The 18,631-nt window shown below is 35.1% G+C and overlaps 3 protein-coding genes across 5 annotated transcripts; 2 read left to right on the plus strand and 1 right to left on the minus strand.

The window, feature by feature from the left end:
* The first annotated feature begins 680 nt into the window (after positions 1-680).
* Positions 681-3,587, plus strand: isg20 (interferon stimulated exonuclease gene). 2 transcript variants are annotated; one of them, XM_083560097.1, is made up of 4 exons: positions 681-762; positions 1,181-1,797; positions 1,921-2,118; positions 2,724-3,587. In XM_083560097.1, the coding sequence occupies exons 1-4, from the start codon at positions 708-710 to the stop codon at positions 2,904-2,906; spliced, it is 1,053 nt and encodes a 350-aa protein (XP_083416223.1). In that variant the 5' UTR covers positions 681-707; the 3' UTR covers positions 2,907-3,587. The 2 variants fall into 2 exon arrangements, with proteins under 2 accessions (XP_083416223.1, XP_083416224.1); XM_083560098.1 differs by having other exon boundaries at positions 718-842.
* A 2,394-nt stretch (positions 3,588-5,981) lies between these two features.
* On the plus strand, positions 5,982-9,368 carry rlbp1b (retinaldehyde binding protein 1b). The gene is made up of 7 exons (XM_083559973.1): positions 5,982-6,065; positions 6,556-6,684; positions 6,817-7,021; positions 7,192-7,370; positions 7,523-7,681; positions 8,997-9,107; positions 9,203-9,368. Exons 1-7 carry the CDS (start codon positions 6,054-6,056, stop codon positions 9,329-9,331), a joined length of 924 nt encoding a protein of 307 aa, XP_083416099.1. The 5' UTR covers positions 5,982-6,053; the 3' UTR covers positions 9,332-9,368.
* Positions 9,369-11,496: 2,128 nt separating this feature from the next.
* abhd2b (abhydrolase domain containing 2, acylglycerol lipase b) lies at positions 11,497-17,166 on the minus strand. 2 transcript variants are annotated; one of them, XM_083559974.1, is made up of 10 exons: positions 17,047-17,166; positions 16,069-16,296; positions 15,669-15,844; positions 14,963-15,130; positions 14,460-14,643; positions 14,246-14,338; positions 13,623-13,724; positions 13,150-13,219; positions 12,965-13,049; positions 11,497-11,793 (listed from the first exon to the last, which is right to left on the minus strand). In XM_083559974.1, the coding sequence occupies exons 2-10, from the start codon at positions 16,278-16,280 to the stop codon at positions 11,591-11,593; spliced, it is 1,293 nt and encodes a 430-aa protein (XP_083416100.1). In that variant the 5' UTR covers positions 16,281-16,296; positions 17,047-17,166; the 3' UTR covers positions 11,497-11,590. The 2 variants fall into 2 exon arrangements, with proteins under 2 accessions (XP_083416100.1, XP_083416101.1); XM_083559975.1 differs by having other exon boundaries at positions 11,679-11,793; positions 12,965-13,015.
* Between the last annotated feature and the right edge of the window lie 1,465 nt (positions 17,167-18,631).

The following is an 18,631-nucleotide window of genomic DNA, read 5'->3' on the forward strand; positions in this document are numbered from 1 at the left end:
TGTTGGGTCCACTTTTGTTATCTTTTACTAATATTTAAATTAGTTTGATAATCTGAAACTTTAAAGTGTGACAAACATGCAAAAAAAAAAGAAATCAGGAAAACACTTTTTCACACCACAGTATAAATCCAAGTCTTTTTATCTTTGTTAGAGATTTGGTTTATAAATTTTAAATTTGGTTTATATAAATTCAGTATTATTAACACACAAATATAGAAATTATAGATAGCTCTGTCATTGATGCACTTTACATTACAAATATTTGTTACATTAACATGTCCTAAATATCACAACAAGCAGAAAATATAGTGTAATTTATGGGTTGAAAAAAAAAAAAAAAGAGTTTTCCAACCACAAGCAGACACACATAGCTGTTTAAAAACGGTATTAAACAACAATAATAATAATAATAATAATAATAATAATAATAATAATAATAATAATAATAATTAGTAGTAGTAGTAAATACTATTAATAATTAACACTTATCATCATTAAAAACAATAAATTGGACGTATAATTGTTATTGTATTTCTGAAATGCATTATTACTTTTAATTGCACTTTTGCTGACAATTTTCCCTTTTAACACTTATTTATATATTTATATATCTAATATATTTAAACGTTGCTTCCGGATTTTGATTCGTTTATTAACAACCATCCAATCAGAGCTCAGAAGAAAAATTCAGCCAATCACGTTAGCGGATGCTGCGCTGTGGATTCTTCTTCTTGGTGCCGGTTCCACGTGTCTGCTACAGAGGTAGAGTTTCCACACGATATTTCTAATAGCACTTAAAACTGTAACAGGTATTACAGTCACAGCATGTCGTTAGTAAACAGGTATTTACGGACTTTATTTCTTCCTTTTTTTTAAAAAAAACATGTCATTTCTTAGCTACGTGCGTGTAATTCATGGCCGACAGTCAGCCTTAGCTATAAAACCCACCATGATTGTTCCCAAATCTATAAAATAATTATCTGGATGTCTTTTGACATTTAGTTTATGATTTCTACAGCCATCATGTGAAGACGATTATGTTCTGTAATTTTGTAACTGATCAGAGCGATGTTAAATTGATCCTGGTGTTACATTAATCAATAATCAATAGCTATTTATTTATTGACATTAAATTACCATTTATAAATGCTATGTTATCTTTTTCTTTAATTTATCAAAGGTGTAGCTAAGCTAGAAATGTCAGCATTAGGATCTCTTGGTAACAGCATGCCTGCCCAGGCTGTGTGTAGCCTCAACGTGGAGTCCTCTACTTCTGGCTCTTCATTAACAAAAACCTTCAAACTGATGAAGAGAAACAAGAGCTGTTTAATGGGATGCCAGAAAATCTGCCAGGGACTTAAAAGAAAGCATAGTGAAGTTTTGGAAGATGGATCTTCAGACTCTCTGCTGGAAACCGCACTGCATCAGAAGAAGAAAAGGACCAAAAAAGTTGGTAATAAGACAGAGTCTGGATGTTCAGGTTCCCTGAGTGGCACCTGGGAAGTGGACAGTGGTTTCTCATCCGAGATCAGTCCTCCCACCAGCGGCCGGAGTTCTCCTTGCTTTGGAGTTCAGCCTGCCATGCTGCTGGCTATGGACTGTGAGATGGTAGGAACTGGCCCGAACGGACAGATTAGTGAACTGGCCCGTTGTAGTCTCCTAAATTACTATGGAACTGTGATCTATGACAAGTATGTCCTCCCCCGTCGGCCTGTCATGGACTACCGGACGAGGTGGAGCGGCATTAAAAAGGAGCACTTGATAGATGCTTTGCCATTTGAAGAAGCGAGAAATGAGGTACAATGTTATTCAGATGACTGTCCCTACCATGCACTAAAATGTAATAATAGTCACGTTTGATTAGGCAGTGCTTTTTTTTAACTATTATTGGTGCTAACTAAAATATAAACTCTGTCTCAGATTTTGCAGATCATTAAAGGGAAGGTAATAATCGGCCATGCTCTGCATCACGACTTTGCTGTTTTGAGAATAAGCTTGCCACATCACATGATCAGGGACACTTCCTTGTCGCATTTGTTGCGACAGCGTTATGGCGTCACTACAGGACGCGTATCTCTAAAAAAACTGGCCGGGAATCTACTCAACAGGAACATACAGGTGTGTATTTATTTGTTTCACTAGATGTTTCTGAAGATCACAAATGCAATCGACAAATTGCCAAACCACTAGTAAAGAATGTAATGATGGATACATATAGTAACTTTAATGATTAAAATGTATAGATTTTCTACAGTTTAAAGATAAAAAGCTGAACTTCATTTAAAAAAATAAATTCAAAAAGGGTTGTGCTTTTGTCTCTACCCAGTTGGACACAGTGTGAAACATCACAAGGGAAAAAATTGCACTTTTCCTTATTTATCTATTCGGACTAGCAAAAACATTTTAAAAGCATCGGTATTTATTTTAGGCTCTATGTTTTCAATGTAAACAGTTCTAATGTTAAAGTGTCTGTTGTAGTGATGCACATTCAACAACAGTCATGCTTTTTAAGGACTCATTCTTTCCATTTCCCAATCCGAATTAGCATTTTTGTTATAGTGAATTTGGTTTTGTTTGAAATTTGTGGGGGTTTTTTGTGAGTGTTTGTACAGCATTATTTTTTACATGATGCACAAAACAATTTCATTCATAAATGCAAATGTTGGCTTGAGGCTGTTCCTTAAAAACATACTTAAGTGTATGGTATACTTTTGTTCAATTAGATGAACAGCACCGGTCATTGTTCTGTAGAAGATTCTCTTGCTGCCCTGGACCTCTACAAGTTGGTGGAAGAAGAGTGGGAAAAATCTCTACAACCTCATGACCCTCATGACTCGACAGCCTCTCTGGAGCACTACATGCAGGATGAATACTGGCCTGATAGTTTAACCGACTGCAATGAGTGAGACACCTGGAAAGACCTACAAAGGCTGGTCTGAAAGGTTCCTGCACTTGCCTCTGTCCACTGTGTGGGCTGCTGGCAGATATTTCTCTTCTGATAAAGCTACCATGGGTATGTTTTAAGTGAGAGCTTTTTGGCCTACTTTACCTCCAGTGTAAACATGGACATGGTGATCTTAGACGTTAAATACTTTAATTGAAAGTTTGTTTTTAACATCCGAAACAAACAATTTGATGTTCTTTGTTCATCTTCAGTTTCCCTATTTCTTGGCTGGGTTTGCTTAACAGGCCAGTTTGCTGTTTACTGTGTTTCCCAACTTTTTTTTTTATACACCTAAAAGAATATAGGTTGGTTTGATGCACTTAATATTACAGGGACTTGTGGTTAAAGCAAAGTAGAACTACATTTGCTTTAGTGATGACAAATGTTCTTAAATTACCTCCAAACCTCATCATGCAGACTGGGTATACTTGTTCTGGTTTAAAATAACAAGTTGGTGTGATTTTCATCTTAAGTTACCAACTCATAAGCTTGGTAAAGATTCATTAGAGTAACTGCAATGTAGTGCAGTGTACGTATATTTATAAAATTATTTATAAATAATATTTATAAATACGATGCATCTCAATTTCTAGGTAATTATATTACAATTTGTAATTGTTATTAAAAAAATCATTACATGCAACTTGATGTTGTTTCTTGTCTTGTCTATTTTGTTTTATTGTTACAAGTAATTGCATTATGTATTTTAATTGTCAATGTTCTAAATTTCCTATTTTTAAACAGTCATGCTTTGTGAAAAGCTTTATAAATCAATCATTTTTTAACTGTCCTTTAAATCAAACACCTGTATGTTCAGGAAGTTCAATGAGCCAATCATGTAGCAGCAACCCAACGCAAAAAAACGCAGATACAGGTTAAGAGCTTAAATTGAACTTTACATGAAATATCATGTAAGCCTGGGTGGTTCAAGCTGTCTGGAAGTATACAACGGCTTAAATAATCACTTTTTCTGGTCACCCGAAGTATAAATGCATCTCAGCATGTACAGAACATTCAGTCTTAAGGTCAATGGGCTGCAACAGGAGAGAGGACCACATTGAGTTCCTTTTCTAATAGACAAGAACAGGAATCTGATGCTATTATAAGCATGCTCAAATTGTGTAGAGTAAAATTAGAATAAAAACTAAAATCAACTGTTATTTATTTATTTTTTTTAAAAAAAGTTGTAAACTGTCTAGTGTTGGTGAATCTGTGTCTATAATAGCCTTCGATTTGTGTTTTTTGCTGAGAGGAGAAACCTGATTCTGTAACTGTTGGAGCCCATTTACTACATTTGATGCTGAGAAAATCTTTTTCTGCTCACCACAATTGTAAAGAGGGGATATTTGAGGTACAATAGATTTCCTGATAGTTTAGAACAGTCTGGTCATTCTTCTCCCTAAACAACGTGGTGTCTCAATCTACAGAATAATATATATATATTTTTTTTAAAGTAAATGGTAAACAACTAAAGAATCATTTAAAAATTACTAAAATCCAAAATATACACAAGGTAATAAAATGTTAAACAAATATAAATCTCAAATATACATAGGATAAGCAAATGCTAAACAACATTAGAGGACGCATCAGAAACTTAGTGAGGTAGTGAAAGTTACTCCACTCATGTAATGTTCATTTAGTAAGCACCTTTAAACCACAAGCTGAATGCTTTGCAGTGTTGATCTGATCTGGAATGAAATTACCACACAACACCTGATTGTTACACTTGTGTGAAATCCTTTAGTCGACAGCAATAGTTGCAGAATGCATCTCTGCTTTAGCTGCATGAATTAAAAGTTATACTCATCCTGTGAAGCAATATGTACAACAAAACAGCAGTTGCAAAGTTAAGAATCGGAGTTCTGGTTGTTCAAATGGGTTTTAGTGAAGCAGCTTATGAATGTTTTACGTAGACTCTAATGTATATTTGCAGTGCCGAAGTGCCCTGCAGAGTTGTGGGCAGCACAGAGACCAGCATTGTCCTGCCAATACCTTGGCCTTAGGCACACAGACCCCTTCTTTGATAGGCTAAATCCTGATTTAAAGGATTATACCTCCATTCCCTGTTGCATCAGCTGGAAATATGTAACATGAGAAAGAATGAAATGGGTAGCTTGGCTATGGTTAATAAAAGTTTAATTAGAGTTCCTTACTAATGTTAGCTAGTCTGTAATCTTGTCTCTATACACAGGATAAAAAGACTTCATAGTCAAAATATGAGTATATATATGTGTATATAATCTACAGTGCATTAAAAAACATTTGTTATTAAACATATAATTAACATAATATATTTTTATAAAGATGAATGAATAAATGAGTTCCATATTATCAGGAAAGAGCAAAATCATCTTGGTTATGGTAGTTCACATTAGGATTTGGGTTCATGAGCATTGGTTCAATGTAGTTGTGCAACTTATTCTTTAACATATTATTATTAGTCACTCATTTCACTTTGCTCCAGTTATTTTTGTTTTAATTAACATAAAATCTGCTCCATGTAATCCTGTGTGACGCTGTTAATCCTGAGGGAGGGGGTACCACTACATATGGACAAAATACGGCAAAATCTTCTCTCACTGCAGTATTGGAGACGGACCCTTCGTGAGAGGTAGGTCTTCAGATAGCTTTGGCCTGGAACAAGATTTCTGCTTTTGTTATAAAGTGTTGAGGTTGTGTGGGCTGGATTGTGCTTTCACATTGCCCTGGGTTTTTTTTTTTTTTTTACAGTCTTGAATAGAAAGTTGTTTGTTGTGAGAATTGGTTAAAAATAGGAATATTTGGTAATGGTGCAACAGGTTGAAAATTTCAGTTTGGTTGTAAGATGTTGTTATTGAATTGTAAATATCTTGAGAAATGCCATTTACATTGAATGTCGAAAAGACATTTATATTACCCAATTCAAGGAGGTTATGTATCAAGGATTTGTTCTGACTGAGTCGGCATTTATGTCATAAATGCACGGGAGTACAAAGGAACCTCTATATAGGGTTTTTTAAATGTATGCTAAAAAATATTTGTTTTCAATAGAGACAGTAAGGATATATTTAAGGTTTCCATTCCGGTACTTCTGGTTTTCTCCAAACTATACTGAACGTCTGGATCAATGGCTATTGTTGTAAGTACATATGATTTTTATTCTTTCTACACTCCATATGCAGTACAGCGTACGGTATACCCCATGATAAGGGACAATGAGGTTAAAAAACTTGAAAATAATGGTGCTGAGCATCAGAACGCGTTTATCATATCATTATGAATAGAGCTTTGTTGATTTAAAATGACTAAATGTAAGCTTTTTGGCATTAGAAATCTTTTCCTACTTTAATTGAATCTAAAATAAACCTTTGGATGTACATTGTTTAAATGCAATCACATCTCAGCCCTCTTCATGTCATATAGAATAGTATTGTGTTGTATAGTATGCTAGAGTATAATAGAACAGGAAGGCTACCGCTAATTACTAGGAACAGTTTTCCTTTTTTGAACCAGGATTTACTGAATTCATGTGACCAGCTTAGTGTTCCCCCATAGTTTCTCTCATTGTTTTGGGCCTGCTTCTCAGGCTTTGGATTAGTGTGTTTTGCAGATCTGGGTTCTTTGTGCAGGGTGGAACGTTCCGCATGGTGTCAGAGGAAGAGCAGACGCTTAGGGCCAAATTGGAGCGTCTCACAATCAAAGACCATGGACCAGTGTTTGGCACTTGTGCCAAGCTACCTGACCACACGGTGCAGAAGGTGTGTTTACAGATCCATAACACCAAATAAATCACTGCTTTCAGTATCATTTATCTACATATATCCAGTATCTGATTTATACATTTTTTTATTGCAGCTGTTTTATATACATCTGTGGTATTTCTGGTTTAGGCTAAAGATGAGCTGAATGAGACTGAGGGGAAAAAGGTGTCGGCAGTGAAGGAACTGAAGGAAATGATTAAAGAAAAATCAGAAGGTGGAGATGACCTGGCCAAAGCGGTGCAGGAAACGTTCAATGAGAAACCTGATGCATTGTTTGTTAGGTTTATTCGGGCCAGAAAGTATGATGTGAACAGGGCTTTTGAGCTCATGAAGGGTGAGAAGACAATCCTACCAATTCATATAAAGACCAGATAACATGAACAAAGTTCTGTAGTCAGCAATTTGCAGTGTACAAAAGGTATTTTAAGTAGTCAGTTAGCATACTTTTCTACTTGAATACCCTTCCTGATCACACTGATCAATAAAACTGTTGTTTTGCATTAGGTTATGTACGCTTCAGACGAGATTATCCTGAGCTCTTTGAGAACTTAAGCCCGGAGGCAGTACGCAGCACCATTGAAGCTGGTTACCCAGGCATCCTCTCTAGCAGAGACAAATATGGCCGTGTGGTGCTGCTCTTCAACATTGAGAACTGGGACTATGAAGAGATCACCTTTGATGAGGTAAGAATTATCTCGTAAGGGTCGCACTTTTAGGAAATAGACTACTTTTTTTTTAAGGCTCAGCTTACTTGTTGTACATTTGCACTTTTGGGTGATATTATTGTTATGAAAGTGGCATTTAAGACAAATAAAAGTACAGCTCTTTGCTGTAGATCATCAGAGCTTACTGTGTGATTCTGGAGAAGTTGCTGGAGAATGAAGAGACTCAGATTAATGGCTTCTGCATCATTGAAAACTTCAAGGGCTTCACCATGCAACAGGCATCCGGTATCAAGCCAACAGAACTGAAGAAAATGGTAGACATGTTGCAGGTAATTTACAGAACATGCAACAACTTCAGGAATCATGTAGTTGAAAATTTATTTACATACTTTTAGGGTCTAGCTTTTTATGTAGAAGGTAAAAAATCTATGAATCTAAATATATTCTATGTGTTCTATCTCCCAATCAGAGGTGGAAAGTAACTAAGTACAAATGCTTACTTACTGTTACTTTTCTGATATCAGTACTTTACTTCACTGTTTATTTTTCAGACAATATTTTACTTTCACTCATTAAATTTTTACAGAAATATCTGTAACTAATTTTATTAACGCGCGATTACTGCAGCACACATTTTTGTTTGACCATTTTTATTACAAAATATAAATAAATAAATAAAAAGCGGCAAAATTAAAACCTTCAGCGCAACACACGTTTATGCACGACTTCCTTTCTTTTTCTTTTTAAAATATATTTCTTATTATATTTTTTATAATCGTTTTTAATGAGTAAACATTTGTTTTACTGACACACCAAGTCTCAAATCAGCACCAGAATTCGTCATGATGCACACAATTGTGCCATTTTTTCTTCATAATGCCGAAACAAAGTTAAATTATTTTTTTTACGTACAGATAAGAGCAATATATCATCCGAATCTGTAAATGGTCAAATTTTATTTGTATACACTCATAATAACAACAAAACGCTGTGCTTTTGTAAAATAAAGAACACATACAGGGGGCACTCTCTGTCTTCTTTCTTCACAAACACAAATAAAACAACCCGAATCTCAGTGAATACTTGCCTCACGGATATAATAAATATATAAATAGATAACTTAAAATGCCTTTGTGTAAATTAACAAAAAACATATCAAAAGCAAATATTTTTTGTTTATGTAATTCGTATAAAAGTTAGAAGAGGTTCAGTTTCTCCGGTATCACCTCAATAACCGTCCGTGTGGAAACAAACCAAAATTTCCTTTTGCTGTTCTGGTGATTTACGTAATTTAAAACAGCATAATTAATTAAAAACATTTACAAGAATGTTTTGTCGTTTTTTGCTCCATGTTGAGAATGGCTTCATTAATAATAAACATACATTTGCATAAAGCACATTTTTAATACAACTAAAGTTATAGTAAAAAGTGTAGGGTTCTGACATGTACTTATATATATATATATAGATCCAAAGTATTTTTAAAGATGAGTATCTGTATCTTTATCTTCACTTCTACTTAAGTGAAGGATGTGTGAATAAATAAATGCCCAATAAATTAATACTAAGATTATATTTGGTCAGGAGGATTAAGAGTCATCATCAAAACTTCAGAACTAATGCAACATCTCTTACTTTGGCCAGGACTCTTTTCCTGCACGTTTTAAAGCAGTTCACTTCATCCACCAGCCCTGGTATTTTACTACCACCTATAATGTGGTCAAACCTTTGTTAAAAAGCAAACTCCTGGAGAGGGTGAGTACATGTGCATATTAGTATAATCTTAGTATAATCACACTGTAAGGATTGAATTGGACATCTGAGTATTTTTCTCTTTTATGTGTATCAAGGTGTTTGTCCATGGAGAGGAACTGGAGAACTACTACAAGGAGTTTGATGCTGATATCTTGCCTGCAGAGTTTGAAGGAAAGGGGCACAAATATGACGGCAAGGCAATTGCCGCAAAGCTTTTTGACTGAAAAAATACAAGTGCTATTAAATCCTTCTGTAATCTGATTCTGTACGTTTAAATATTTTAGCTTATAGAATAAGAATGTGAAAATGTGTTTGTAAGTGAAATCCAGTGTGGACAATGACACACTCTTGTGGCTAAAAAAATCTGATTACATAAAATGTCATGTTTGTGTGTTGACATAAATGTCCTGAGGGAATTATGTAATCATGTAATATCTCTGCTGAGGAATTACATCATTTTAAAAGTAAGGAGAAAAACTTAACTTACTTTACATGACATTCAACAATATATTTGTGTACCTGGTGTACATGCCATTATTAAGCTTGTTTTAATATATTAACAGATGCTTGATGCATTTAACTATCCACTTAGTTTGATTTATTGATGAGTGATATAGATTGTCATTATATTCAAGAAAAAAAAAATCTTAATGGTCATTATAGTACTTGAACTGTAAGTTACAAAATATACATCAGCACAAAATATTGACCCTATCCTAATATCCACTTAAGAGTAAAAAATGGATTAACATTTTGCTCTCTTTAATGAATAAACAACACAGACTCACAGCATTTCGTGATATAGTCACAAAATTCAATCTATTGATTCGTGTTCATGGACACGAATTTCCCTCTTTTTCGTGTTACTCAGCATGACAGAGGATCATCGGTAATGCTGACAGAAATGCCAAAGGTAATCTTTTTTCCCCTATTTTTATCAGAGAATAAGGCAGAAAATATATGGTTGGAATAAGGGTTCTACTGTAATAAATTTGTGTGTCTCTAATTAACACAGTCTCCTTAATAAACTGATAGAATATATTTACTGTATTTTGACTGGAAGGAACCACTGATGGTGGTTTATATGGTTTATAATAGCAAGTAGCTTACCTAATATAAAGCAATAAAAACAAGGACAAAATCTCCTGCTTAAATGCTGAGTAATAGTGCTCGTATATAAAAAACAAATCAATAACAAACAAGAAAAAAAAAACAATACAGCATCTGTGGTATCCAGTGGCAGGAAAAAAACTTTGGTGGAGGCATAAAAAATACTTCCCATTGAAATACATTTCCTAGTAAGTTGTCCTCAGCGACACAAAAATGTTATGTGGGAAATGTATGTCTATGAACATTAACCAATAGATTACATTTTGTGTCTGTATTATGAAATGCTATGAGACTGGGCTAGAATAAAACATAACAGGCAAAGCTAAGGTAGAAAAATATCAACATTAAAATGGTGTGAAAAAATAGAGTTGCTATTACATTCCTAAAAATTATTTTACTATAACACCATGTCCTGAAGTTCTACTTATACAGCAAAACAACTTACTAAAAAGAACTATGCTTTATTTATTCAAGCATACTTTTAATTCAGTTATATCCATATATCCAGTTATATATATATATATATATATATATATATATATATATATATATATATATATATATATATATATATATATATATATATATATATATATATATATATATATATATTGTGGGAAGTCTACAAAATCAGTTTGTTTCTGTTATAAACGACATTATATTCTGCAGTCACCATAGGCCGACACTGTCCCACAGAATAACAGAGTAAATTGAACTCACCATATGAGAATCTGTAAATCATTACGTCAGGAAAGAAAGTGAGTGGTGCAATCTCACCAGTGAATAAGACAGCTTAATAAACAAGTAGTCATGGTCCGGATGCAAATCCTCTTTTCCAGTGAGTGTCTATTTTTGGACATTAAGTCTAGACAACAATGAAGGAGGCAAATTTTTAAAATCCAGTGCACTTCTATTTCTTATCATTTAGAGGCTTATGCTTATTTTAGTATTAGAAACTAGTTCATATTCTCCCCTATTAAGCCTATTGTATTGTTGCTGTGCAAGAACAAGTATTATATAGAAATTCTCTTAGTTACACAGATATGTGTTTGGTCCCCTGGTGGTCTAGTGGTTAAGATGCAGCGCTCTCACCGCTGCGACCAGGGTTCGATCCCCGGTCAGGGAACCATCCCCAGCCACTCTTAGTGCCGGTCCCAAGCCCGGATAAATTGGGGAGGGTTGCGTTAGGAAGGGCATCCAGCGTAAAACATGTGCCAAATCAAAAATGTGGCGACCCCTAACGGGAGAAGCCGAAAGAAAGTTACACAGATGTGTTTCACTAAGGCTGTTTCTCAGATAAGCAAGTCAGTCATTAAATGCATTACACTCATGAGTGAAAAGAAAAGCATCCTTTCTAGGGACTTGTGCCTTGTCTAAGCTTTGCCTTTAAGTTCTGTACAGTCCATGGCCTGTTGGTGCTGTGGGTAATCTTTCTTCCTCTGGCAGATAGCATTAGCATAGCTGATGATGACTCGGTCCATCCAGGTAAGAGGCTGAGGGAAGAGCATGGTGCCCTCAAAGAAACCCATGTGCCCACCGTGCTGTGTCAAAACAAAAATTACGTTCTCTTTTTGCTCTATGGGGAGCAAAAACAGTTTAGAATTAGTAAGCACATGCCAGATACTGCACATAGTATTGAAAATACAACAGCATTGTAACACTGTTGATTTCTCTTTGATTAAAGAGGGTATAATCACAGGTCCTGTTTCTCTTAGATTCCAAAGTCTTTCATGTCTTTTGTTTTGCCAACAGAGACCCATAAAACTCTATTTAAGCCACATGATGTAGAAAGCAGCTATCACTTTCAAACCAAAACAAGGATTACCCCAGAGTGTCACAGCTATCCCCTACACAGGACGGAAGTAGGTAATGTAATTACAGAGCCATATGGAGCCTCTGACAAAAGGCATGCTGAATGAGAGATGAGAGCTGTGGCATGTCACTTGGCCCTGTGTTGAAAAACACACACTCTGACACTTCCTGTCATCTCTCTGCACTCAGTGCTCACCAAGCAGGGCATTACATCTAAAAAACTGCTCACTGGAAAAAAGGTGCTCATGTGAATCCATTGAGAGCGTCAACACCTGCTGCTCAAAAATTAGGTTCTTTACACTGTTAAATTATTATTTCATAATTTCTATACATAACACTTATCACACCTGATAAACCACAATTTCATTACATTTCCATTCCCAAAACATTCACTTATACTCCAAAGTCACTTTGAAATGGCAGGTAGTTTTTCATTTTGACTTTTATTATGTCACAGTGCATTCCTTTGGGACATGTAGACAGAACATAATTTGATCTAAGAGTTCAGTGTATCAGTATTGACTGATAACATCTGTTAAGGGGAAAGGGAAGTGCACACTGTGAGTATCATTTAATAAATAATTACACAGGGGCAAACGGATCACATGGCCCTAAAAAATTCAGCACCAGTGTCTGAGTATAGAGCTTATGCAACACACACAGTTTACAGTCTTACAGAGTTTGGAGACTCAGGTGGAGTGTGGGAAAAAAGGCTGGCATACACTTTACACTTCTATTCTGGTACAATACTGACTGAAATTAATCTTTCATACCTTTTACCATTACCTTAATGAATGAATTGCATCATTATTTTATATATAGTATATTATATTTCTTCAAACATTCGACAGATTTTTCTATTTTAATTATTAATGTCACAGGAGATGCATCTAACTTTGTTTCTGATTAGTTATTTTATTTTTAGAAGCATTTACCTGCTAGGGTGTGAGGAATAGCCAGGAGAGACTCATGGACAAGCGGGTCATCTGATGAATTAATCATGAGAAGAGGAACATTAACCTGACAAGTGCAAGATAAATTACATAATCATTACTGTTGTGCCATTTAAATGACTTGCAGAAACTGTCATGATCTCTTTTAAATAATACATTATACTTACATTGTGGATGTAATGTACACAGCTTTCCTTCTCATAGAAGTCTTTTAAAGAATTATGACCATGGAACTTTCTGAAGAAAAATAAGTGGACAGATAATAGTGTACAAAATACCTGATGGACATTAACTATAACAACACAGAAATTTCCCCACTGTGGGACAAATAAAAGTTTATCTTATTTTATCTTATCTTATCTTATCTTATCTTATCTTATCTTATCTTATCTTATCTTATCTTATCTTATCTTATCTTCTTACATGACATGTGAATGTAAACAGATCATGAATATGCCAATAATATGTGATTGAAGGAGTTTTTTTTGTTCCAAATACTTTAGCGAACTGTCCTCGTACTGTAAAACTGTTCCCATAGAAGACCTCTGTAATTATTATGTACAGCTACAACTGACACAAACACACCACACTAATGACACTAATGCATTCCAAACACATGTTAAAAAAGATTAAATTGTACCTCATAATGCAGTCATCAATCTGTGCAAGAGATGTGGTCATGTACAGACACTGTAAATCTGCAAAGTCCAGTTTGCCGGACTGTGATCCGAACAAACTTTTTCTGCAAGTGAATACACGACTATTTCTTTTATCATGTTCAGTTTCAGAGTTGAATTCTTATATTTAAATTGTCAGACTGTGATTTATTTTCTGTAACATTTTGGTTTAGACAGTGTTGCCAAGTCCAAATTAATATGCTGATATACAGTTTTATAGCAGAAGCTAATTCCCAGGGACATATATGGAAGATGCGAAAAGACATATAATATATTGATAATGCATTGTTATTATTAAATAAGAAAAGCTACAATGCTTATCAAGAATACAGGTCTCTAAAAAAAACTGAACTAAGAGATGAGATGCCTTTTATTAAAAAAAAAAAAAACCTAGTAAATGTTAAACTAAAGTTATTCTGGGATACCAGTTAAAAAAATACAGTAAGGTACTTTCAGAGCAAATCAACTTTAGTGTGGTAACAGTTACTATGCTTTGTGTCAGGTAACATCATACTACTCTGCTGTCAATTATTTTTCTATAACGGCATGCATTCTTGTGTTACATTCTGTATTTATCAATGCTTACTTGTGGGACAGGATGATCTTTTTCATATTCTCAGCCATGAAGAAGTTATAAATTCTTCTGCATTGGTCCCACTGTAGAAATGTCTCATGGGCACTGAAACAAAAACAAACAAAAAAAGAAAAATAAAATAAAATAAAATGAGCTAAACAGTAATTCAGATTAAAATAAGAGTAATGTTTTCAAAAACAAACAATAATTTGGAATTTAAACTGACCTCTGAGCACAATAGCCTTGACAGACACTGACACAGCACAGCACTCTGTCCTGATTACCTTGGTTCTCCCCCAGAAACTTACACACAATGTTCCCACCTAGACTGAAGCCCACCACAATGAGCCAGGTCTGTGGAAATGTACGTTTGATGTAACTCACCATGGCTGAAAACTCCCAAGTACAGCCTATAAAAAAAGAAAAATACCAATATTTCCAAAAATAGGAATAATTTAACTGTGTAAAATATGTGTTCATAATTGCTAAAATTATTTACATCGTGTTATAACTATATATGGTAAAATAAATAAAGACTGCTAGTTCTATTACTAGAGTGTTACATCACTGCCTCCCCAAACATTTTGAACAGTGGAATTGCATATATCTAATAGCCATGCACCCAGACGAAAAGGAATGACAGTCCACCAACCTAATGATGAAATACTTGTAAAAAGCTTGCCAAACAGTTGTGTCCCATAGGAAGGTATTGCATGACAGTGGTCTTACCATAGGTGAACATCCGTGGGGAGGTGAGTTCAATGTTTGGCAAAGCCCCCAAGTGGTTAAGCACAGCACATCTGTAGCCCTGCTTCTGGGAGTAATCCACAAAGGTACGGATATAATGCTTTTCACTGTGGTTACCAATCCCTGGGCAGATCACCATGGTTATGTCATCTGTAGGCATACACCATACAAGCATTTTGCCATGCACAGCACAGGTCCTCATTATGTTTCTCATTGTTGCTTTTAAAACACCTGAACTTTATTATTGGCCATTTACAGTCTTTTAAATTAATTTATATAAGTGTAATAGAAAGGAAAATGGACAACTAAATCAATGAAGACTGTAAACTGTAAAGAATGTAAAAAATTATGGTTTCTTTTAGTTCATGATCATGAATTCATGGAAACATTCTGTCTGGCCTGTAGACCAGTAATGGCAGTGTAATGGTGTTATCACCCCAATACACATGAAAAACATTTAGGTTGTAATGGTTTAAATAATTTTTTGTTTAAATAAAAGGTCAAGAAATACAGTGTGCAAACAGCAATGATAAAATCCCAGGATCATTCTTGTACCGTCACATACCCTTTGTTAAACTTTTTTCAGAAATTTACCCTGGTCCCAAGGCCTAGTCTATCTGGTAGATTTGGTAATCTACCAGAACACTGTATGGTATGCACTTGATACTGTTTAAATAAGTAAACTTACCAGCTGTTACATGATCACCATGCGGCTCAAAAAGGTCAAATGTGGCTGTAGCTCCATCATGCATTGGAAGATACAAGCGCATGCCACTGGGCTGAGGAGTGTGCACCCGACCCATCTTTCCATAGAGTGCAGTTTGAACATGCCCACTCTTACCCCATAGTAATGGAGGAACATACCTGCAGATACATACATTTATTGTTGCAGCTGTCGAGTGCATCAGATTGTAGGCCAGTTTCCCAATGGTTGGCCCTTTACTTGACCTAACTTAACCAAATTGCTCTAGTTTCTGACATTAAGGACACTAGAGCAACGTACCGGTTAAGTTGCTTCAAATATTAACCAAACATAAAAGGATCAGCCATGTATTGGATTAATATATGCAAAACATGTAAAGACTCACTCTTTGGTGAGGACAGAGCATGACTTGAGCAGGTAGAGATTAAGAGGTGTATTCTGACAGGTGATTTTAGGGGCTACTGAAGGACTTGTTAGGTTGAGGCAGCGTACTATGATGTATAGCACTGTGGCTACTGCAGCAAGCTTCATACCATCAAAGACGGCTGGCATTTCCGGGCTGAGTGTCTGGCCATTTCGTTCCACATGAGCATTCATGATGAAGCCACTAGACCTGTCGATCATAATTAGATTTTATTTTTTATTTTTAGAGCTGACATTTGCCTCTAAATAACGTTTTATTTAGGCAACTTTTAAAAAGTTCTAAAGATTTAACTGATGGTTGCAGATATGCTGCATACATTCTGTACTGATGTTGACTTAAAACCTGTTACAAGTAAAAAAAATATCACTTGTTTGTTTGCTCAAAACTGTGGCTTAAACCCTCACTCACATCCTGCAATGAGGGAAAAAAAGGCTGATTTGTCTGCACCTAAATTTATGATTCTGTTTGACTTGTCGAAGTGAAAGCTCTTAAATTACAAGCTTTTCATCGTAAGATCTAACAAGTACGGTTAAAGGCTCTTTACGACTGTTTCAAACTTATATTGCGCCTTATCAGGTGTATAGGTTTTTTCTAACATGAGATAAATCTGTTTCTTAGGTCATTTTCTTAAATCTAGCTCACTCTTATCTTGCAATGAGACTAAGTGAAAAGTAAGGCAATTGTACTCAGTTATATTGAGTTCAACTTGTGATATGCAGAAATTCATACGTGTATAAATGGTTAGTATATCTGATACAATACTAAAGAGGGTTAATATATTGTTGACTGGAAGTCACACAGTTTATATAGTGTCCTAATCATGATACATGTTAATGAATAAATTCTAGAAGTCTAAAAGTCATTTTGAATATTATTTAGAATAATATAAACCTTTACAGACCACATGGCTCAAAGTAAATTTATGGCATCAGTACGCACCGTGTAGGGATCAGCCAGCCCCGTCCTAGTCAATTTTGTTTATATTACACGACGCCTGCTTTGTCTTGAGTAATGCAAAACACAAACTTAATCCTAACACACTGCTCCACTGTAGAAAGGCATCCTAACGGTTGCCCAGCAACTGCCTGACATCTCTGATTGGAGCAGAGCAACAACCACGTCTTTAACAATGATTGGTTGAAGCCACAATGGCACTCTATTTCCCAAGTAAGTATTGCAGGTTTCAGGTGGTAAATGATGGCTTCGAGACACAACACAATACACTTACTGGACAGTTTAATAGGTAAAGGTACATCCATCCATCTTATACCTACATTCTACACTGACTGATATATCCAGTTACAGTTACTGACTGCAGCCCATTTGTTTTTATGTCAATGAAAAGGGACCTCACTTATTTAATTCCTAATGCATGCATGTAAGAATGGTGACCACAAGGTGGCAGCAAAAAGCTGTAATTACTCCACAGATATTTTGAACAGTATATAAACACATTATGATGGCATCACCGCTTAACTGATAAACAATAGAAAGACATCTGTATATAGTGTAATGTAAGGTGTAAAATCAACCAAGTGTCGTGTGTATCCTCACAATCTCTGAGTTTCGCCTTTTCCAAAAGTCTTAGATATTTGATGACAAGATCCAGCCCCAGGAGTTTTTCCTAGCCAGTATCCATTATACTATTAGAGATAAAGAGGCTCAATTGGAAGACAATCAGACTCACTTTATATTCAACCAAATCAAGTGAGATTGGCTAAATTGAATGAGGATGGGCTTTTAAAAGACTCTCAGACAGAAATTGTAGTGCAGCCATGAATGCACATTATGTCTCTCCTTGTCTTGGATTGTTGTTCTTCCTGATCTGATTCTACTTCATTAAGTTTGTTGCATATAGCCTATAGCAATTGTTGCACAAAAACTAAGAATGTTGACACCAAAATGTAAAGTAAATTAACTTTTTTTAGACAATTCAAAGATACACCAAACAGATAAATCAAACCAACATCCCAACCTATTAGATAGGACAACTCGCCTCTCAATCTGTGTTTGATGTAGCTTATCTATTCACAAAATATTATCTATTCACAATCCAATTATTTGTAAAATGAGTACACATGATTTACATTGATCGGTCTTCTCAGGCTCTTGCACAAGCTACTTGTCTGTAAGGAATTGAAATCGATTAATGTAATTTATCCTGTTGGCCACATGAGCACGTGTATGTTGACTGTGATTTGATGTGTGATTGGAACAAACCTTAAGAAAATATTCCAAATACCCTATCAAGTGACTCCTGATTAGGTATTTGAGTTGTTGTTGATTATGATGATGATGATGATGATGATGATGGTGATGTGGATGGTGATGCTGATGATGCATGTACATTATGTCTCTTCTTGTTTTGCATTGTTGTTCTTCCTAGAGGTGATCTGATTTCTTTCCATTTCTTTATTATGCTATACAAAGCCTAATGCAAGTATTGCACACAAACTAATTCTGACACCAAAATGTTAAAGTAGATGAACCTTTTTAAAGACAAATAACAGATACATTTGTACAG

Source organism: Silurus aristotelis (assembly GCF_946808225.1).
Source record: "Silurus aristotelis genome assembly, chromosome: 14".
In the NCBI taxonomy this organism is placed as follows: Eukaryota; Metazoa; Chordata; class Actinopteri; order Siluriformes; family Siluridae; genus Silurus; species Silurus aristotelis.